This window comes from Bombus pascuorum, chromosome 13 (assembly GCF_905332965.1).
Source record: "Bombus pascuorum chromosome 13, iyBomPasc1.1, whole genome shotgun sequence".
Taxonomy (NCBI): domain Eukaryota; kingdom Metazoa; phylum Arthropoda; class Insecta; order Hymenoptera; family Apidae; genus Bombus; species Bombus pascuorum.
In genome coordinates, this window is record NC_083500.1 from 9,337,899 (window position 1) to 9,361,768 (window position 23,870).

General features: G+C 36.7%; 1 protein-coding gene across 10 annotated transcripts in view; it reads left to right on the forward strand.

Moving 5' to 3' along the window:
• The window catches only part of LOC132913809 (potassium voltage-gated channel subfamily H member 6), a 142,060-nt gene that overhangs the window by 41,951 nt on the left and 76,239 nt on the right, over nt 1–23,870 (forward strand). For all 10 annotated transcript variants that reach the window (XM_060972388.1, XM_060972389.1, XM_060972380.1 and 7 more), the window contains exon 4: nt 8,211–8,361. In XM_060972388.1, coding sequence (XP_060828371.1) covers nt 8,211–8,361 — 151 coding nt within the window. The remainder of the gene's footprint in view (nt 1–8,210; nt 8,362–23,870) is intronic.

Genomic DNA, 23,870 nt, shown 5'->3' on the forward strand with positions numbered 1-23,870 from the left:
AAGTTTGGTACTGTATCAGATGATTTAAATTGTACGTAGAAATATATCCGTTTAACATTAAAAATATCAGAGTGATCAAACTAAACGATTCCAATAATTTTTCGTAATAATTCTACAAATTTAGAATAATGCATTTTTGTGAATTTCGATGATTTTTATTTGTATTCTGTCTTTATCTTTTGTTTTACTTGCTTTTAGTACTTTTAGTAACACTGTTAATTTTATAGCATTGCTGTTAGTTCTAGTGTTAATTTGCAATGCATTAGGTTGTAGCATATGAAATGTTCGTTTCCTTCGGTTAAGCGAAACACGATTCTGGTTTTCTTCAGAGTACGTTTAATTACACGTTAGCTACTAGTGACGCATACACTGCGTCGATTCAATTATCATACTTAGCTTACTTAGTTGCTATTGTATTTTTTAATTAGCACGTTTCGAATGAACGATTTCAGAGGAGAAAAAAAAGCAATGAGCCGCGTATTAATATAAATATTATTATTTAAGCCATATTTTAAATAATCAAAGTATTGTCATTAAAATTATGTTTGCCTTTAGACTAGCTGTAGAGATTGACTCGAATTTCTTACGAATTTATTGCACCGTTACAACAACAATATTGAAAAACATGCAGCCCTATTTCAAACAAAAAAACACATGGAATAAAAGAGCTTTAATTGACATTCAATTTCACGTTAATCACACTCGAAATCAATAGTAGTCTTTTTCATATAATCCAATGAAAAATCTGAGACCTTCAAACGAACACTTCATACGGAACAAACTAATAGAAAACGCAATGCGTTTAACAGATAAAAATACGTTCGATCGCGCTAAAAATGTCACACCCACGCCTCTGTTTGTCCTATTTAATTCCACAGACATTCTCTTTTTCTCGCATTGCCTTCGTTGTGCAACGTCGAGGACACTAGGTCACGTAGTTAAGTGTTAACACGGGGTGTGTCCGTAGGAGCGTACTTGGAGCGCACTGTGACCTTCCTTGCCACAGACTGATGTACGAAAGGTGCTTGTAAAAATTACCACCGAGTCGCTTCATTGTCCGACAGAATTCAACGCGCCGAATTCTTTTTCTTTGCAACGACTAATTAAATTTCGCAGAGCAAGTCTCGCGCTTCCCCTTGTTTCCCTTTACTCGATTGAAACGTTAATTTCACACGATCACCGCTAACGTCGTTTCACAAGCGTCGAACGAAGCAGTCTGTTACTCTGTGTCCACATACAAAGATAGAATTTCTAGTTTGTCACTTATAAAATCTTAATAACAATATTAGTTCAATGGTACAAGAACCTGTACTATATTTATTTTTCGTCTGTATCTGGGGTTTCGTTCTGTCGACACTTCACAAAACATTCAAAGGTAGTTTCTACACCCTGACAACGTTCTGAGATTGGAACTTATCATTCCATAATAGTTTACACGATCCAAACATTGTTACACAACTTTTGATTAAACCAAGATTAAGAAGATTCGACTTCATGGTGGCTCAAGGGTGATTTCAGGATCTTGAATAATTTAGGATTGATTTTACGCCTGGAAGAGCACTTGAATGTGATTTATTCAAAGATAGCTTTACAATTTTGGATTAGAATAAAAGTAGATTCCTCGACGGTACCATTTTTCATGGTATGGATGATTTTGAATAGTTTGGAATCTTGATCTTATGTCTTGAGTTAAGATTGTGATTTATCATTGTATAAACGATCCAAAGGCAGTCTATAATTTTAAATTAATCTAAAACTAGAGTCCTCGAGTTTTTAATGATTTAAGGGTGGTTCTTGTATCTCGAATTAATTTAAAAAGAGGATCTACGTCCTGGGTCATTTACCAATAGAATCTACGCCCTAGCAGTCCTAGAATTATTTTAGAATCTACGAAAGTGTACTCATAATATTCGTAATAAGTTAGCTTCCTTACTCGTATTATTCTTGAAAAATTATTCAGTTTATTTGTTAACTTTGCTGAAATTTTAGTCACATCTTGGATCTGTGTATTTGCGTAAAGTAACGCGTAAAATTAGATTATTTATTTAGGTCTTGTATCGCAAGCGAATACTTTGATGATGGAATTATGGAGATCAATTTTACATGTATCTTCCTCTCTTCTTTGGATGATTAAAAGCACAGGTGGTTGAATGCCGGGGAAATACAAGTGTCTTAGCTTGCCAATTTTTTCCGGGAAAAAAGTGCGCTTCTCAAATGGAATCTCGAGTACATCCTTCACTTAATTAAATGCAGTGAAATTAATTAAAATAATTATCTTTGTAGGAGGAAAGTTTAACGTTCAGCAATCTTGCATCGATATTTTATACTTTTAATTCTATTTATTATTAAATTGGTACTTATCGATGAGAGTTACTAATTTTTTAAATATATAATTAAATACGGAATTAACCGATAATAAACACTTTACATTCGATACTTAATAATCATTATTATAAAATCTAAATAAAGTGGGATGAAACATTTACATTATATGATACATCACTTACTGGAAAGATCGTGAAAAATATGGAACGAAGAATTAAAAAAATAAGTTCGCTATTTACGAAATTAGAACTAATTAAACATTCTTACATTTAAAACTGCACTCAAAACCAAGTAACAGCAATTACATACTTAGCTTTCAAAGGTTTTCTACGTAGCTAATTGTCGCGCAAATTGCAACGCGTAAAGTAGCTAGAGCGCAATCATTACTAAATCAAGGCGTCATATGTGTTCCGTGGAAGTGTCATTTTAGCTTGCGTATTCAGCGCTCGATTGTTCGAATTCCAGAAACACGAGACAAGTGCTTGTTGCTGTAACTACCTAAAACCGCCCAACGCTTCTACGTAATACTATCCATCTAATAATTTGCACGTTCCGTATTAGTAATATCAGAAGCGATTTAAAACTTCCAATGTCAATCTAAAATCACATTATATAAAATTACATTATACTATTAGATGATAACCAATTTTGCCACTTACATTATTAATTTTGGATTCGAGTCACAAATTTTTCTATCTAATTCATTGGAAAATTTTTGTTCGTAGCTCTAATATTTTGGGTATTTCTACATATTACGTATATTCTACGCATTCTTGTGCTTTTAATTCTACGTAAATGCATAAAAATCCGCAGTCCACCCGTGATACACAATTTCACTAAGAATCTTAGAATCGATTCAATCGTGCAAGAGGGTGCACAAGAGGCGAACGCAATTCCTTGGAATCGTTCAGTGGCCATTAAAATCACTGACAGAAGGCAACGAAGCCACGGAGAAAAGAGGAAACGCACGTTGGACGCTTGACACGGTGTCTTGCCAAAACGTTTCGTGCTACGTTCACATATAGTTTCCTGCGGCTTTTAAGCTGGAGGATCATTATTTTCTGCTGCACCGATCGGTATAAGACAACGTCGTCGACATTCAGGGCCGGCCCGTTGGCAACTGGGCCATGTAGCACACATTCTACCACCCGACGAAGATTATTACAATCGGAGATCGAGGTCAGATTTGCCCGCATAATGAATCGTGCAACGATACCCTGCGCCACTCGCGAATTGTTCTTTCACACGTCCTTCCGCGTGTCACGTTTCGATCGCACGAAACGTACGAAGGGCAACCGCTAATCTCAGTCGATTTTCTTAATCTCTTTATTTCTTTACTGCTGGATTTCTTTATTTCTTTATTTCTTTACCTACTTTACTTTTTCTCTCAGACAGGGCAGCATCATCTTATGAGAAAAGTTTGAAGTTTTCGATCGAGAGGCTCCTTCGAATAGTCCGCCGAATCGTAATTGATCCGCTGGCTCTCCTTCGCTGCCTCGACTTTTGTTATCGTCTCTGACCATCCCAGGGTTTAAGTTTTAAGCGGTAAATTCCGAATAGGAAAGCTTCCGATTAAACGAGGCGCTACGAGTTTTGCGAATTTTTCTTATCATCCTTGGACCACTTTTTCCTTCATTTGTATTTCAATTTCCTTTTTCCTGTTCTCGTTCGTATTGACGGTAGTTTCTTTCATATGAAAATCGAGGAACTCGGCGAAGAAAAATAGTAAAAGTATGTTGTTTACCAAACAGACAAGACAAATATGGGGAACGATGTACAATAATATTTATCTACAAAATTTTCTTATGGACTTTGCAAATCCCTTCATGGATACGTGTAGTAATACTTCTTTATTAGAGTAGTCTATTTAATCTGCAGTTTTCTTATTTATCTAGCGTTGTTTAATTTTATTTATTTAGGGGTTTGTTGTAGACTTCCAAGTCTTTATAAATATGTTCAGAATATAACTGTAGCCACAATTCCCTCGATTTAAAAATCCGTTCACTTACACCATATTTCCTACCTGACTGCCTCAAATACAACAGCCAGAGTAGTCTTTTCTGACCGAATATCCAAACTCTAAATAAGTTCAGCAGTAACCTGAAAAGCTTACAACTGCACAAGATTGATCCACAACCTTTGGAAATGAATATTTCTTATCAATCTTGCACTACCTTTCATCAACTTGTATTTCAATTTTCCTTTTCCCATATCCGTCATCAACGATAATTTCTTTTTTAATTTTTTAGCAGAAGAACGCTTGTAACAAGTAGAGTAAATCCGTGTGTCCAAATGGCATTACCGATTCTCCGGGCAATTTCAGTGCAATTCCGAGCACACGCGCGTGTATACTAGGGTATAGGAGGGGGACACGCGAAGAGGAAGAGACGCGTGGTCATGTTTTATATCTGGAAGTGTTCGCGAAACTATTTTTAGGATGACGCCGCAGAACAGTCGCTGGACGTGTGTGGCGCGCCTAACAGTTAACCCTGACCCGGTAATAAATATTATACTCCCGTATAGGAAGCTATAGACACCCCACCTGCGGGTTGATAAATCCACCCTCAACCCCCACGGGCGAATCAGCTGATGGATACAACCCTGGGAATGAAATTGATTATTAAAATGGACGTGGAGCTGTCTGTGGACGATCGAGCCACGTTTATTTCACTTTTATAATACATATAACTCATGAAAGTACTTGAACACTTGTCGAAAACTTTTATGAATATATCATATGTACTGTGTAAAATATTGAAGAATTTCGCCCAGTGAAATATTTCCATTATATACCACGATGGAACCATTTTTAACAAATATTGTACGTTTAAAATGGCTATTTATGACGTGTATTAATTTTATACTAGATATATATTTGCAATAGATACCTTGCAACTGCTATATAGATTTTCCAATTGGTTTCAAATTTATATTAATTACCGTAATAATCGTGTCTCGTTACAATATTAATGGAACTTCAAAAATGGTTTATGTGAAACGTACAATATATAGATAGCATATTTCTGTGATAAATGTCACAAATATCTATAGAAACCCTTTATCAGTATTTTGTGCGTGTTATGCAAAACATTTGAAATTTTCACTGTACCGTAATGAAACCCGACTGTCATGGTTATGTTGGTAAAGTACAAAGCAAATTTGAAAATCAACATAGAAGCTACAAAATATTCAGTGCGAGTATACATAATGAAATTTCAAAATGTTTTTTTTATATGCACATGCATACAATAACGTAAAAGCATAGGAAAGTTTTCCATGGTAAATGTTGGAATACCGCCGCGAGCCACTCTATGTATTTCCGTGATATTTTACTTGAAGTTTCAACGAGAATCGAAAATTGTAATCATTGCCAAACAATTTTTAATTAAATCTGATCGTACTGCGAGCACAAGCTTTAACGTCGATAGAAACTGCTATCGTATTTATTTCTTGCCAACCGATTAATTTTCTGTCGATTTTTCATCGACTCGTTTCCTATTACACGACCTCTTTCGTCTTTCTTTTTCCTTTCATTTCTTTTTTAATGGTTCCAAGAATTTCTTTTACTCCCTTGGTAATAGGATGAAGGATGCATTTCATTTTTTATCCAACGCATGTAACATCTAAAGACACAAGGTTGATCGTTGTTATACGCTTTATAAGAAGGACAATTATGTGAAACGATCCAATCAATCTTCGAGTTTCTTTTTCTAACGAGCTGTTATTTCGAGGGACATCGTGTGAGAAAGAGGGATGCCTTTGTCGCTGTTTAATAACGATCGATGGCCCTGAGCATCGGAGAAAATTGCACCCATCGCTTCCAATCGCAAACACCTCCCGTTTCCATGCTCTTTCTTTTTTAATCTTCGTCCTCGACAAGAGCGATGATTCTTTTATCTTCGTGTAGGATTTTAAACGGATTCCTGCGTTTCCTAAATCATTTATATTGTTCAACTGCGAGGAAAGCTAGCGGCTGTCCAACAGCCAACTTGTGACAAACTCACATAAACTGTTATAACTCACTTCCTTCGTTATATTTTGTTTGAAAGTAGTAAGTACACTTTGTATTTTTAACAAAACTTCAACATATGATTTAGGTTATGAATTTTAAATCACACTTGTACCTTTTTGCAATTCTGGTAATATATTGATGCTTTATACGTTACTTGGTTTCTTTGTCGTATAAAGTGCCAATTTAAACTGTCTTAAAACTTTCGAGCGGGAATATGTATTATTGATCTTTTTTTTTTAACTAGAATTTTATACTTTATTGCATTGTTGTATCCTATCAAGATGAAAAATGTTCACTATTTTGCTTTTGAAACGCACAAAGGGATTCATTTTACGGTTTGTTACAGTCACTATCTTTTTTCATAGTTTTACAAATACAATATATATGGCCTATAGAAGAATCTGAAAATTCGCAATACCTTTTTCAATAGAATTCTTCGATATTTCCTTTTGAATTTTGCCAGTACCTTTTCGTTCATGTGATCGAATGTAAAGCAGTTATAGTATTTCGGTACATGAAGTTCAACGACTCGCGCTTGGCCCAAAATCAAAAAGCTTTACGATGATCATACAGAGGCTCGTAGAATTCGTGTGCCAACGATCCAATCGTGCATATAACGATAAATCGACAGTTTCGTACCATCTGGTCCTTCTATATGATTTCTATACAGTTCAGCGTAACTCGTAATAATTGATGATTATTGAACTGCAAGTGAATATTGATTAGGTGTTAACATTTATTCAGATAAGTTTCCGAACTTAGTGAAAAATTATGTTCGATTATATCATAAGGTACAAGAAATTTTATTGCAAGTCAAATTAATCTTTTTCCATCGAATTATCTGCATGGAAAACATTCGTTTAGTCTCGAGAAACTGTACCACCACGCCACTTGTACGAATTCATATGTTTTATTCGATTTTCTAAATTTGTCGTTCACTTCCTCCAATTATTACTTTTCTCAGATTTTTCTCCTAAAAATACAATTTTTCTCATAGCGTTCAGCGTATTCAAAGCGTTAATTTTCCAAGCAGAGTCATTGTCCGTGCCCTCAGTGCTCTCAGGTGTCCGTGCAACGCGATTCATGATCCTATTTCCTCTCACTCCAGCGAAAGTTTGTTTAATCCAACCGGTGACTAACTTCGTTTACGCGTAACTCACTCAAACACCCGAGTTCGATGAGAAAAATATATTGCGGAAAGTAACACGTATAGAACAACGTTGGAAAACTTTCTCTGATAATATTGTTCCGGTAGTATTATCTTCATTATTATGCCAGTATTATGCTCACCGGTTTGTAAAATAATCATGAATTTAGTGAAATACAAGAAAATTTTAAGTAAATTGTACAGGTCTATGCAAATTTTAAATAGACATTTGTTTTCCTAACTATTACGACGAGTGCTTCATTCTGAATATTTTATACATTTCTGTACATTACGCAATCTGTTACGTATTAATTCAAATACTGATTGTATTTGTGAAGATCATGAATTTTATTTGAAGTATATTCCTTCGACGTTATTATTTATAACAATATATCTTTGACGCTCCCGAAATAGTTAGTAGTTGTAAAAGTGATTAAAAATTAATGATAGATGTCATCTACGCAATTTAAAAAAAATATAAATTGCAATATTTCTCGGATTGTATACGAACATAGCGTGTATTTGTGCGTCTTAAAAATTAAATTTCCCATGAATGCATAAACGTCTGCAATTTAACGATAACAAACTACTAACGGTTTGATGGAAATTTTTCATCCAAACGATATGGTAATACGTGATTTTTCGCAATATATATTTTCTTCGATGCATAGCTAGCAGTTTCTACTAACAATCACTAATAAGATTCAATGACGTTGACTCGAGCAGTCGACAGGGCAAGGGCGTCCTTTCGTGCTGGCCTCTCCAGGACCGGTGTCGTTGGTCCACCAAGGGTCAGGAATCGACCGAGAACCACGACCAACTTACCTCATCGACTTGCTGACGGGACCATCCTCGACGAGGACGCCTCTGAGAACTGGTGAGTTTTCCAACTTTCGTTTAATATTTTATCGAACTTTCGCACGTTGAATCGCGGACCGAGATAGGAAAGCAAATAAGTTTATCGTACTGCTTTCATTTAATTTATGATATGCGGTACAGCTTAGGGGGAATATTAATGGCAAAGAAATGGAACTTACAAGACGCGAAAAGCGCGAAGAATTTATTTCTTATTATTGAAATATCGAAGGTTTCTTTCCATTTTATCTTATATTTTTCAATTGATTGTTATACTTGCGTCAACTGCAATAATGGGTTATCAGTCCAGTTGTTAATCAGTTGAAATTATACGGTTTTTTTAATTTCTGGAAAAGATTGGTCCGTTTTACAAACATCAGCAATCGTAATGTTTAATTAGAATTTGTCAAATTATCTTTCATAGATTTATTACCAATCTATCTATACAAGCAATTGTTTGTTTCGTTGCGATCGATCCATATGAAGTTGGGGAGATTTGCGAAACACGAATATCTTACTCTATATTTTATATGTTACATAATATATCAATATATCTTTCACGATAGTATCAAATTGGAAGCAAGCAAAGAAAATAGTAACAAAATTATATGGAAATCGGACTCTCTTCGGTCAGAATTTCTTCACATAATGAATAAAATTACGACCAGAAAATTAACCTGCGATAAAAAGCTGCAGGGATTATCACGCAACAAAATCGTCTTGTATGAAATTTCGAGAAATTTCCTTGTCGAAAAAAGAATCTCACGTGGAATATCACTTGTATCGTACATAATTGGTCCAGAAAATGTCTTGATTCAGAAGTTGCTGCTGGGGTTGTCCGGTAGTTGGAGTTGCGCGAGCTGATTTGTCGTACTGCGGGTGTTGTGCAGAAGCCAATTAAGAAACTGACGAAGCTGACCTAACTAAGTACACTCGGCTCGTTAATGATACAATGTATTGTTCTCGCCGGTTCCACAGCGTAGCCGACAATGAAGCTGGCATTCGGTTGGACCTTTGTGAACACCGAATGGCCGTTTCGATATCTCGTTAACCGGTGCCGCCCCGTGTTCTCCATTCCGATAATCGATCGTCGGACAAGCCGGCAAAGAACCGAGCAATAGAAATCTCAATCGTTTTATGTAGCGTTTCGCTGAATTGAATTTTCAAACGTGTCAGATATGTTCCGTGGCGACGATAGCTTTCCATGGTTTCGCTCGAACGTTGATTAGAATTTCGTAGCTCGTGGTGCTTGATATTTGCGAGGGAATTTTGGGTCGTGTGCGATTCTGTTTTAATATTCGAATGTTTCACGTACCCTTCTGGGTTGATTAAATTTTTGATACGACACATATGATTATGGAAAGTATCTAACATGAAAATCGAATGGGCAAAAATGGTACAGGATGGGAAAAGAAGAAAGAGAAGGGAACAGAATGACGAAAGAGGGAAAAGGGAGATGAAATAGATGAAAGAGGAAAACGGAGGAGCACGAGGGATGAAAAGTTAAGAGAATAGAGAAGAAGGGATAGGAAGACAAGGGGAAAGGGCAAAATAAAGGAAAAAGCATAAAATAAAAGAAAGGAACAATGATGGGAGCAGTATAGAAAAGAAGAGAGGGCAAGGAAGGGAAAGCAAGAGAATACAAATTTCCCTAAGGCTTTTACAAGCTATTGGAATTTCGCTATTAGAATTTCACCATCAGAACGCTTATTGTTAATCTTTAGTTTCAGTCTTTCATAAAGGAATATTTACATTCCATTTAATAATATAGATACCTATTAATTTTTTAATTTTACTTATTTACTATGAGCTTGGTTCTTCTATTTCTTTCGCTAAAACGACTTTTTCAGCTTGTGACAGAATTAATACACTGAATATTTTAGTGCCTCATTTAACCAGTTAATTAAGGAATTTAATTTTATAAATCTCTCATGGAGTTAGATCGTAGTGTGCGTAAGTAAATAAAAGCGACGGCGAGTATACACGTCAAACACAGTTAACTGGATACTAAAAAAAATGCACCTCGTTTGAAAGATTCGTGCAAGGTGCCACCATCGAGGTAGACACTTCTGGATGTATAGGGTCTCGTTTGGCAGCAAGGGGGAAAACATAGTAATCTGGGATGATCGAAAGCAGACACGAGATCAAATATTGGCATCCGCCCGAGTAAACAGTAGTTCCGTGTGGTACCACTGAATTGATTAAGGGTTTCGTAAACAACCCTTATCGATATCTCTGCTGCACGAATGGCTCACGAATCGTGACGCGTATTTCTTTCAACGTGAATGCCGTCTATGCAACCTCTCATCCTTCCTTCTCGTCGATGGACGCTATTCGTGACAAATCGTGAATATCACGATTCTCTTTCGAACCTCGTAAATCTTTGTCATGATGACATATTTCCACATGACATTTATGAAATGATAGAACTTCTGTGAATAAGAACGAGTCGATATAAAAATGTTTTCCAGGTATTTTAATTCATTGCTGTAATACTACAATATTATATAGTTTGATAGTACTACTTTGACAATTCAGTAGCCTTGGTCTCTTAATTGGTACTCGTCAAATTGCCGATGAATATTCTATAAATAATTAATCAACTAGGAATTCGTCCGACAACCAACATAAGAAATAAAACGCTGGTGGTAAAAAGTACATATACGGTAAAACTTCGCTTATCCGAACTGGGGCGTTTATTCGGTCCAGTGTCATCGTAATGCTCGATTTACCGAATATGTTCCTGAAATCCTACTATCTGATTTCAGGCCACGTGACGCTTATACGAATGAATGTTTTGGCCTTAGTGTTTACAAATTTCGGCTTAGCAACATTCAGTTATATGAAAATTAACTCCATTATACGAATAAATAAACAACGAAGGAAGGGAGATATTAGTAGACTCCCATTATCCGACTGATCCAGTTATCCGACGCGTCTTGTTCCTCGACCGTGTTGGATAAATGGAGTTTTACTGTACTACGTTGTGTACAAAAAATATTTATACAGCATCGTATCTATTATAGCGTTTACATGCTAATTAATTACATCCAAGGAAATTTCGTAACATTTTCATATAGCTACAGAAACTTTGATACTATGCAAATGAAATCTAGAAAGCTTGATAAAAAATGTCCCATTGGAAAGTAAAAGTATGTGAAAATACTTGTTATAACAGCTGCGTGTCTATCACCGCGTCAATTAAGTGTTATTTCTTTCGAATTGTCACGTAGAACCAAGCATAGTGTCGTCGATTTCTATAAGTAACATTAACTTCTCGATCGAAGAAATTGCCATTTCCCCGTGTAGAAGAAACAGGACGTTTCTTTTCAGAGAATCAAGATCAACTTACCATCGTCGTTTCTCTTTATATCCTTTTGTGGCTTGCTTCCTTATCTTTCGTAATCGACGAACGATCGAACATTCTTAGCTAGAAGCAATTCCGGTCTTGGCAATTGTAGCGCTACAATTGCTACCACGCCAGCAATCTCTCAGCCGATCTTTTAACAGTTATCTTTCTCCATCGATTTTATCACCGAACGCTTCTTAAACTTTCCTCGTGCCTTTCGCTGCCTCGTTCGTCAATGCAAATTTTGCTTACGAAGCGCAGCACTCGGATTTCAGTATCAAGAGGATAAATCTGCTATCGATGAATTTAGCTTGATAAATACCTTTGAAAGTCGAACATTTTCGTGACAAGTTTCCCCGGCAAGTTTCGTGACTTTTATTCTACGGAAATTTAATACGATTTGCACGTTTGCTCGATACTGCCATAGAGTAATGTTGTTGATTAAATTGATTAAATTTTCGATATCCTTGGAAAAATTGCGTTCATTTTAGGATATTTAATCTTAGAGTAAAGTATTGGTTTGGAATATTTTCCTCGTTAGATATCTTTAACGAGGATTGAAATGTCTTGAAATATTATCAGCTCGATAATGAGACAAGTATATAGAAATTATGAGATATTTACTACTAACGTATATTTGGCAAAGAATTAGTACACAACATGGCCACCACTAAATAGCCATTTTAAGGATAAAATATGTGTTAAGGGTGGTTTAATTAAAAATCTCGAGGGTTTATTAATACAATCAACAAGTATACTATAATCAATAAATACAATATTTGCACTAAGTATCTTGTTATTAAGTTATCTAGAAGTATTCGAATTATTTCGTAAGCAATTGTACTTAAATAATCAAACGAGAAACCCGGCGAGAATTGGCTGTCTTGCAGGAAAAGTTACACGCGTATTTCACAGCGTTGTAAAGTAGAGTTACGTTTATCACTGGCCGCTTCTAGGCCAAGTGAAAGAAAAATATGTTTTCGACGGTATTTCCGATAAAAGGCAGCTGGCACGGTCGCAGTTTCTCGTCCAGTACGAATCGCCAAGACAGATGAGACTTATATTTCCGGAGGACTATCGCGGAAAGAATGTCACCAGAAACAGGAAATGCGTTGCACGCTATCGATTCGGGTGATTTTAATACTTTAATTGCTTGGAGAAACCAATTTCCACCAGAGTTACCATCAGATCGATATTCATTAACCTAATTCGCTGAAAAATCTTTGAATAAGATTTTTGTTTTTCCACTTTAGGGATTAAGCAAATCTTCTCGTTGTTCGTGTAAATTTTTATAGCTTACTAGTTGCTTGAAATTAACCACTTTTTTTTTATTCTCAATTAGTTGAAAAATCTATACAGCGCAACGTGTAATATTTACAGAGGAAATATTATGATTTATTGCCTAAATAATTTTTAATTAGCTTGGAATTGTGAGCACAAACAACGTTGTAAGTACAATGTGAATTCGATTTAGCTCAATTAAAATGAATAGCTTTAACCTGGAGCCATTAACATCATTTTCCACGCAATGATTTTATTTCACGAAAATTTGTGGTTTGCGAAAATCATTACGTTTATAAAATACATTGACAAATTCACGGAAGAATTTTCAAGTGATGTGGATGCTATTACGAGCGAACAGTTCGTAATTAAAACGTAATTTAAATGATCGTGTTGTATTTTGTACATTTTTATCTTTCAATTTCCTATGAATATATAAAAGTCCTACGTATAAATTACAATATTTAAATATTAGACTAAGCTCAGTTGGAATGATGCATTGTCTTGCAATGTCTATGTAAGACTTAGCGAAAGGATGACACTGGCAGTTGGAAGCTTAACACGCAAGAGGGTTGGTGCGACATAAACAATCCCCGGAACCGCGAGGCACGACGAACGACAGAGAATAATACGATCGCAGCTGCGACCTTGGAGTCAGACAGCAACTAACGGAGACAGCGTGCACGCTGTGGTGTTCTTCTCTTCAAGGTAAAACCAGGTGTACTGTTTCGACACGCAACCACCGAGCGGAAAACGATCAGAAAGTTGCGCGGCGACGATGACGGGTACCTTGAAAATTCCGACGAACCGTGGAAAAAAGATTCGATGGCAGCCAAGGGGACACGCGAAGGTAATTTCGCAACAGCGATAGGAATCAGTTGGAAAAGAAAAAAAAAAAAAAAAGAAATTGTGGGCCGACAATCTCGACCGGGACCGATTGTCGAGAATTTCGAGGCTGGTCGGCGTGTTTATGACGGGTATCTGCCAACGATGGAAACATTTGCAGATTGACATCTGCTATATCTGGATTCTTTTAATCTTTTTCTTCTTTTACTTTTTTGAAAGTTGAAAGAAGAGCAATTTTTTGAGGACGAAAATGTGGTGGTTTTCTCGGAGGTTGTCGTGATTTAGGTGGAACCTGGTAGACCTTTGATGCAAATGGTTAATAGCTAGGTAATTAGAAGGTTTGTTTCCCGCAGGGAATAGAGGTACGTCATGAAATCGGGATTATGGTGGAATCACGCGAGTCGATCTCGATTCAGCTTTACTAATTGCCAAGATTTCCTACGTTGGTTGGTTGCTACGTACACTGAGAGATTCAAGTAACTACAAAATAAATCTGCAAGACTCGAAGCAATGGATACTGCGAAAAAATAAGATTCTTGAAAGCTGAAATGTATAAAATATTTAAAAATTTTCTACTTTACGCTCTTGTAACGATTAAACACAAGTGATCCACCAATGAAGCAACAATTGCTCCAAGTTAATCACCCAATATACAAAGTCTGCGGTGTGCGGTTCTGTTAGCCTGGGGAGGGGAGGAGGTTCCAGAGAAAAGAAAGTTTAGTCGTAGCTACTGATTAACGGTAAGAGCTTGATTACAGCTGCAACTTTACAGTGACAAAGAGAAATGTCCTGGTTTTACTGCGCGCTTCAAGGTGAGCCCCGTTGAACACGCAACGTCGCGTCGCACAGTGCGGCATTCGAACGAGGATTCGGTACAGAAATGAAAATTCGGAGGTCGCGTTCTCACGTTGCGTTGCAACGTTTACCTTCTCCCGCCCTTAACTTGGCAAAGATAAACACGTTGAGGGATGTTAACGCCGAGAGAAATCAAAGCGGCAAGTGTTAACATTGATAGGATGTCAACATTGGAAAATGTTAAGTTAAGGTTAATATCGGGGCGATGTTAACGTTTGAGAGTGGTTTTTATCCGACATCCTTCACTCATGGATGTGAGTCGTCTAAGAGAACTTCCTTCGCGCAAGAGAAGAAGTTTGAAGAGGTAAATATTCGGGGGAAGTTGAGGCTAACAGGTAAACGTTGGGAGATAAACGTGGAAGTAAAAATTAGGGGAAGGTAAACGTTGGAGAGTGGTTGATATTAACGTTGGAGGCAGGTTAAATTTGGGGACGGTAAAACGTGGGCGGTCGGTGAACGTTGCGTCGCGGTGTGGGGGACTGAGGAACGATCAGGTGACTGCGACAAGACTATTCACAGAGGGAATAGAAACGAGTTTTAACTTCTCTCCAGCCGTGTTTAAATTTTGATTTAGTACGTCAGAGAATTATCGCTCGTGTTATCATCTTGTAACGGGTGAATTTACGAAGAGATAAGTACTATATTTGCTTCTCGAGAATTAAATATTAATCGCGTATTTGTCTATTGAAATTAAGGAATTAATAAAAAGCAAAGTTGGTCAGCTTGGCTGCTGAGAGGCTCGTATTTACCTTCGTTCGAACATAGATATATCAAGCAATTAAATTTCTGTGGCACCGAAACAGTTTTCCTGTAAAGAAATGAAAATCCGTTCACGTTCAATTCGAGCAGAAAATGCTGCTCGAGGTCTGTTTGAAGAGCGCGGTTCTATGCGCCGGATTTTTCAACGATCGTGAAGAGATAGAGGCATCGCGTGAATAAATAGAGGCTGTGAATGAACCTGTTTGAATAAGAATGAAAAAAGAAGGCGTGAAGGAGATGAATGAAGGCGTTGGTTTGAGCCTGAAGATTTTATCTCGCAATAAGGAGCGTGCGTGACCATAATACGAGTCGAAAGCTGCATTAAACTCGTGGTAACGTCAAAGCATATCTAACTTACACGGTGGCCTCAAGGGATACACCTGGACCGGAAATGGAGCGCAACGCTACGAGATTAATACGTATTTTAAGATACTTCCCGCAATAGACGATGTTTCTTCTTAAAAATAATGTCAGATAGGGGAGTTGAGTTCAATACTGGAAAGATCAGTCAGGTAGTTCCGATCCATTAATCGGCAAAATTAATTGGCAAAATTTATTTTCACTGGTAGTTATAAGTATGCGTAAACTTTTTACTTTAGAGAAAGATCGTGCTTTGATCAAAATAATAATCGATTATTCCTTTTAGCAATCATTTTCAAGATAAAGATGTTTAAGGGAATCGTCATTGAAAGCATTATCTTTTCGACAGTAGTAGTAGTTAATCCTAATTAATCGTTAATCGTACATTCGATTCCTTTTCATTCCGATTTTTGACGATTTTCCTAACGAACAAATAAATAAACTTTTGAACCACTTTTAGAAGTGGAATTTGCCGATGTGTCGCGAGTTTCGATATATCGAAACAATGTCAACAATACGAAATTGTTAATTTATAAACAGCTAAAATCCAACACTTAGGACGATGAAATAATTCCAATAGATAATGCTACTGGAAACAATTTAAGCGAAACGAAGCGTTGCCTTTTCAATGGGAAAAGTAATTTAGCCTAACGAAAGCTACGAGTCTCAAATGGAGAGAATCGATAATTCAAAGTATATCCGTGCCAAAGTTGACTTTTAAACCTGGAGAAAGGCTCGAAGTTGAGAGGAGTTTCTTGTTTCAAGTCGGCGACATTGTTCCATGCTCGTTTCCCGTGAATTCCAGAAGATTCGGAGGAGAGAGGGGATTCGAAGAAATCTAGGTCTTACCTCGCTCGTTTCGGAAAGTTACAATGCTTTTCGTAATTGGAGACGCTTAAGCGAAGCTTTTTGGTGGGATCGTTTTCGAGTTTCGGGTATAACGAATCGACGCAAGGATGGCTAAATTGGAATTAGGTAAACAGTGAAGTATAACGGCATTTAATCATCGAATGGCGGGCTGAAGCTATTCATTGCGAAGTTACGGCTATGAGAAATGTACCTAGTTGTAAGTAATGTTTTTGGCGAGGCAAGATCATTCGTATCACTAAACATTAATAACCGCAATAGTTCAAGATGGAAGCCACTTGCTGGCTAGTTCAAATGGCTGAGGACCAAGCATATCTCGCGTTTAATTTATTTTATTGTTGTGGAAGACCCAGTGGCAGCGAGATGCAGTAAAATCGTTCGAACGTCCAAAGTTTATGTGCTTGGACCGTTAAAACGAGTGAATTGATAGAATTCTCGGAAAATAAGCATGTGAAATCACTGTCACGACCGTATAAATTATACTCTAGCTGTGACTCAGTCTTTACTGTTGGATATTGTACCTATTGTTCGTATATCTTACGCTTACATTCTTACATAAACATATTCAGACACTTCAGAAAAATGGCTTTACACACGTATGAATATTTAATCGCTGGTACGAGTTTGACTTTTTCATATTTTGGATAAATACGTTGTTAGCAGCTTTAAAATATTAAATGTTTACTTACAAATTTTTACTGTTTCCCTTCTCCTATAAATTCTAGTTATTGTTAGAATCTTTATTCTTTGTATGTCCTCGCCCTCTTTCTTTTACAATTAACGATAGAATTCATTTTTCAGTGTTTCCTTTTCTACAATCAAGAGGTTTCTACATATTACATATTATTTCTACATATTTGCACTTTTATGATATCACTGATCCTCAGAGATTCCTCCGTTGCTGAAGTTGCCTGCCATAATGGCCCATAACAGAATTGTTTTATTCGATGTAAGAATTTTTCCAAATTACATTTATACAACATTTTCCGAGAAAGCTATGCAGGCCAATTTACAGTATAAAGACTAATTCAGAGTTGCAAATATATTAACTGACGATTACTTACGCAGATAATTGAAAAATTAGTGTTGTACCAATTACTGTAATGTACCGAATTACAGCAGATATCAGCGGATCATACGCACAAGGTCTCCGGATAACAGACGCGCAAGTGTAACTTGACGACGATGCGTGATATTTCAATTACGAGTTATCCTAAAATTCGAGAACAAGAACGACAATAATTTACTGCTAAACGGAACGTGCTAGTTTCCTATCCAGCCGCATTATGGTTGTTTTCAGAGAGGCCTTCGCGTGTTCGCACGCACTCGTCGATTTCTAAACAGCAAAAGCGTTCCGTTCGGTCTGCGATTAACAAGAAATTGCGAAAGAGTATTTGCTGGGTCAAAGCAATTTTATCGACTGAACACGATTCGTCGCGTACACAAGAGGAAAGTCTGGAAATACGAATTGAAAAAATCAACGAAACTCTAAGCAGCAGTAAAACAGGAAATGTAAAAGTAGGAGGTCGAGCTCTGTGACTTTTCTATCTCACTTTTTTCGAATTAAAGAAAGAAAAAAGAAAGAAAAGAGGGAGAGAGAAAAAAAGCACCGCATAATAAAATCCATTAGAGAACGCGAGAACAATTGAATTATTAATTATTCAAAACGCTGTTGAATTAGTGTCGAGGTTCGTAGTTTTGAATTCATAAAGAATTTGCAACTCTTTGCAGAGAATAGGTGCGAAAACGCGAATCGCGTTTGAACGACGCACATGCAAATGTGATTTTGCGTTGGCCCTTGGGAACTCGTTCAACGTATTAGCGTGCTAAAATAGGATGGATAGGGTGCGGCATGCGGAGACGTGAAAAACTTGTAATTCATTAGCCATTCTTCCCTGAAAATTGGCTGCGGCTGATTAAAACGAATATTCAACGCACACTGCAGTGATCTACGAAATACGATTAAAGAACAGAGGGGAAAAGAAAGGAAATTATATAACAGAACAATGTTTAACCTTCGAGCAAAATGTCTCTTTGATTTTCTTGAAAACTCGAGATTTATCTGGACACAGATGTTTGAATATTGATAAGAATCACTGTGGATACTGAAAATCGGATTATCAAATAAAATACAGCGAATCGTTATTAAAGTTACACTATTTATCGCAGAAAATGTTTTTATCTTAATAATGTTTTCTTTATTTTTCTGTGTCATTTTATACGTCACTTAAATAATTAAATGGACGCATCATGTGCGTCAATAACGCAAATATTATTACGTAAATGTAATAGTGTAAACACGTTGCTCAATAGCGTAAACGCGTATCGATCTCACGATATGGACGATGATCCTCAATCGTGATTTCCTCGAATTAACAGTGAATTAACGGCGAATTAACGGTACAGAGTTTGTCAAACGGAGATGCACGTGCGACGTACTATAATGAATCATATTGAAGCAGGGACCCATGCAAATATGTACACGACAGCAATTTACCACATTTTAGACATGTAAATTCCTTGAACCCACCCAACAATAGCGTGCAAACGCCGCAAGGTAAAGTTGCGCCGATGAAAAGAGAGCGCGGCCAGCTACGACTCGGGGTTGAAAGGGGAGAGGCGAAGAAAAAAAAGCGGTAGTCCATTATGTGGATCTATTTGTATTACGAAATCACTCTGTCAACACGGCGACCGAGGAATCGATGTCAGGGTTGCCTGGTCGCAGTAAACGTCGACAAAATTCACCGTGTTTTTAACGCGATTTCGATCGCGGCTCCGACGTGGCGAGGAAATTCAGTCCCTTGAATAAAGCAAGGATATTGAGAACTTTGAAAGGATCAAAAGAATATGAAATGAAAGGAACGTTGCTACCATTCTTTCTGTCTAAAGAAATTTCCTTTTATCCGGTTTTCGAATTTCATAAATTTTATGTACAATGTACATACAATATACTGATTATCAAAATTTATTGATTTATTGATTCATTAAGGCTCGACCAATGAAATATGTAAGGTGTGCAAACAAAATAGGTGTATATATTGTTTTGTCAAGGTAAAAGATATTATTAGAATAATGGATACCTCGTAGAAAATCATTACACTAGTCAGGGAGATGTATAAAAAGAAATTTCGCGATTCAAAAGAGGATAGTCTATTGTAATACAAAAAATACTCCAATTTCTTCAAATTTCGTAGAGTTACACAACCTAGAAGTAACGACGTGAAAGACATGTTGCACAAATTTGTGAAATTTTCTTTCACAGCTGCAGCTTCGAAAAAATGAACTTCGATAATATGAATTTGTTGAAAAAGTTCTATATCAAATTTGACGTCACGGGAATCTGATTCTTCGTGGATTAATAAAAATCTATCAAAAATGAATCTGTAAAATAATTTAACGAACTCTTTCTCTCAAGTAATTCTCAAAATATCCAAAAATTCATTCTACTTTAGTGAAGAGCATCCACATTCTTAGAACATAATTAAATAACTTATACAAGATCTCTTTTTGTCAAGGCAAATACTGAAAGTGCACCATAAAGTGAAAAAATCCGACGAACTCTTTGCGAAGGCATCCAGATATTTTAAACGGAATTAAGCAATTTCTGCAAACCCTTCTTGCCAAGTAATTCACAAAATACCCAGATCTACGCTTTTACAGCTAAAACATCTAACAAACGTTTGACAAAGTACATGTAGGTTCTCTTCAGAATCTTTTCCTTGCGTTAACACGTGGGCAGATGGTCGTGACACGACGAACAGCTATTTCATTAAACGGAATTACACGTATCCTCTTTCCAACCCTCGATAAACAAAAAATGGCGGTGGCGAGACGGTGTGGCGCTGGTCTGTTACCCAGGAAAAGGAGGTTGATTTGTTTTCCTCTCTTGATATATGCAGGCGGACGGACGTTTCGTAGCGGGAAAAGGGAAAAGAGAACGAAAGACAGTTCCGAGTGGCGCGAGGGAAATTCTCATTACGCGTTCGAAATGGTTGGAAATGTTCCAAACGAAACTACCCTGAACTTGTCCCCGCTCTAACGACGCCGATACAGGCCACTATCCGTATCTCTTCTCTCCAAATGGAGGCTTGCAATTGCTAGCAGGAAATTTTTCCAGACATCGAACCAGCCTGGTCGATACACGTTACACATACGCCCGGAATTTCCGACAAATTAAACACAGTCTTTCATGATTTCCGGGTTAACGCGGCTACGCTGTTTCCTCCAGCTACCGTCTGTTTCTCATGGCCAATTATCGGAGACGTTCCGCTGACGTTTCGCTGGTAAATGCCGCCATCCATTTCGACTTTGCGCGCTTGAAAAACGTGCTGCTTATTTTGCACTGTTTTCGAAAGTTTTGACTTTGATAGTCAGACGTAAATTGGAAAGAGTTACCAGCAGTAGTGTATCAAGGTTGCTATGAAATTTCATTCCTTGAGACGTCAACGATGCAACCAAACAAAGATAACATTGGAAAAATATGATAAATGAAATTCTCTCATTTTCTGGCTTCTTTATTGCTCAGTAGATGTATTCTAATGTTAGAAGGTTAAAGAATATAGATTTGCTTCTGGATTAAAGTCGTACAGACAAGTAGGCGATCGATCTTTCACGATTCGTAAAAAATGAATAATATTAGCTCGATTGTTGTGTTAATTTAACTTAATTCCTATGAATTTGCATAGTTGGGGTTATTAACGTTATTTGGGTGTTCAATAGGATGACGAAAGCGCTTATTTAATTTCAAAACTAAATACAAGGATAATTTGCAATTTTAATTTAATTTATAATTCAGAAATTTTAAAAATTTGAAGATATAGAGTTTGTCGATAAAACTGTAGCTTTACCAGATTAAAAAGTTACAAGCGTAGCATTATTACAGCGTATTGCCTTTTGAAACTCGATTTAACAGCGTTGTAGTACTTTGTTCGACGTAATTCCAATGATCGTGAAATAATCATTTGAAGAAATCGTCGTCGTTCCACTTATGCGTAAAGTCGAAATTAAAATGCATCCTGTCGAAACTAAGAAAATGTCTGGATACGTTTGAACGTTATCGTAGCTCGGTTCCATTAAGAAGAACGAGGTCTTACTACGATAATCGAAGTCGACGGCCACCAAGGGTGACGTGTGTGCCTCTTCCAATTCCGAAAATGACCGGTGGCGAAAGTGTTCCGCGATAAATTGTAGAAATCCTAAGATTATGGCAATGGTCGATACGGAACAGAGGTCAGACTTGGCGAGTGAAGTGTGTCAGTGTTAGGTCAGACGTTGCCAATCGATACGAAAACTGACGAACCGCAACGCGATACACAATGGGAAACTCCGTTACCCTTGTGCATGTGAGAACTATAACGTAAACGGACTGCACTTTGTTTTGTTAACCTCCAACTGCCGTGTCAGTTCATGCAACGCGTAAAATATACTAGTAGGCGTAAGTTTCCCCAGTTTGTGGATAGTTGAACAAGTTGCAGGTGTTGGACACTTCCATGGAGGGATGGTCCTTGCCCGGAAATTTTCGAGTCCTTATCGCGTTGCAAACGGAGGAAAGTTTTGGTAGCTGTGACGATCCTACTATGGAAGTTTCGATATTCTTATCTGCTTCTGGAAATTCTAATTCCTTTAATACTTTGAATGTTCAGTCGGTATATTTTGTAGACAGTTTAAAATACCTTGAAGAAAATAGCTTATAGAATAATACTGAAATATTAGTACAATAATACTAGAATAGAATAATAAAATTAATAATATGACAATAGAATGGTAGAAATAATAATATAATACATATCAATACATATATAGCAAATGCTTATACATTTTTCTGAAATTTAATGTTTTAAAAATTTACAACATACATAGAATATGCAAAGATATATATAAAGTATCCAAAGTAGAGCGATCAATGTAATATTTGATAGATGAATCAAATTTCTATGTAGATCTATTATTTAATTATCCTGAAATATTTCCTATATAATTCAGTGACCTTATTTTGTCAAATTTAACTCATGAAAGATAGGGAGAAACGCGAAATGATATTTTCATGTTTACGTTATCATTATACCTGAAACATTTCTTTTAGTATTATCAAAAAGAACCGAGATATTCCAGGTGATAAAGTTAAGTGGATCACCCTGTAGAACAGAAAACATACCAAGTGTTAATTTCTAATTAGGAGACATTTGACCATCTTATCCTTTAAGTACGCGCATATTTTCGTAAATTCCACGAATTCCATGTGTCTGCATTCCGTCGACGATTATTGTTAGGAAAGATGCATTAAGGACGATACTAGCAAGCAAAGCAACGATCGTGGCTTCCAAAAAGTAGATTTCGAAAAAGTAGGAAGCCAGTCGAATGTTTGGTGGGGACATAGAGAGAGATATTAACGTCGTTAAAAAAAAGGAAGGTTTGGGCGTCGAGGAATACGTGGGATGCGTTTTGTTCCAGCTTTATAGACGATTCCAGAATCGCATTTCCTTTTAATGGAACTTCTCGGAAATATGTAGGTATAGAAAATGCATAAGATGACGTCGGTATTTATAATCATGGATAAGAAAGCTGCTCGACTATTTCGATCATATTCCTCTCTTTTTACAAGAGTAATCCAAGGGTATAAAACGAGAATCGTTTTGTAACTTGATAGCTTGATATTCGAAGGCTAACAATTTCGAAGGACACTTCGGACTATCCCTCTTCTCCTTTCTTTGATGAAAATCGAACTTTGAGAACTACGTGCGAAGAATTCACTGGGTAATATCACTTGTATCTACTTTGGAAGATGTAGCTTGGGCGGATACCTAAATTATTCTATTTCAAGTATCAAAGGAATTTTGTTCACTTTGTTCGTGGAAATAAAATTTCCTTTCTCCTACGGTAGTCCACGAAAGTGTTTCGACACTTATACTCTTATCGTATGAAATATTTTTAAATTTCTCTGGCATCGTTCTCGATACATTTTCAGATTGCTTTGCAGCATAATCATGATAGTGGTTTCTGATCACAGTACCAATAAAGTTTCAAAACGTTTTATATAAAAGTTTTCTACAATAGATGTACAAATGCTCTCGCAAGCTACTGTATGTCTCTTTGTGATAATTGTTACATCGGTTGAAGCGACAGGAAATATTATTTTTGGACAAAATATTTTTAGTATCTCTTAATGGTCGATCGAGTTCAACGTGCGCTATTCATCTAATGGAACTATCCTCTAT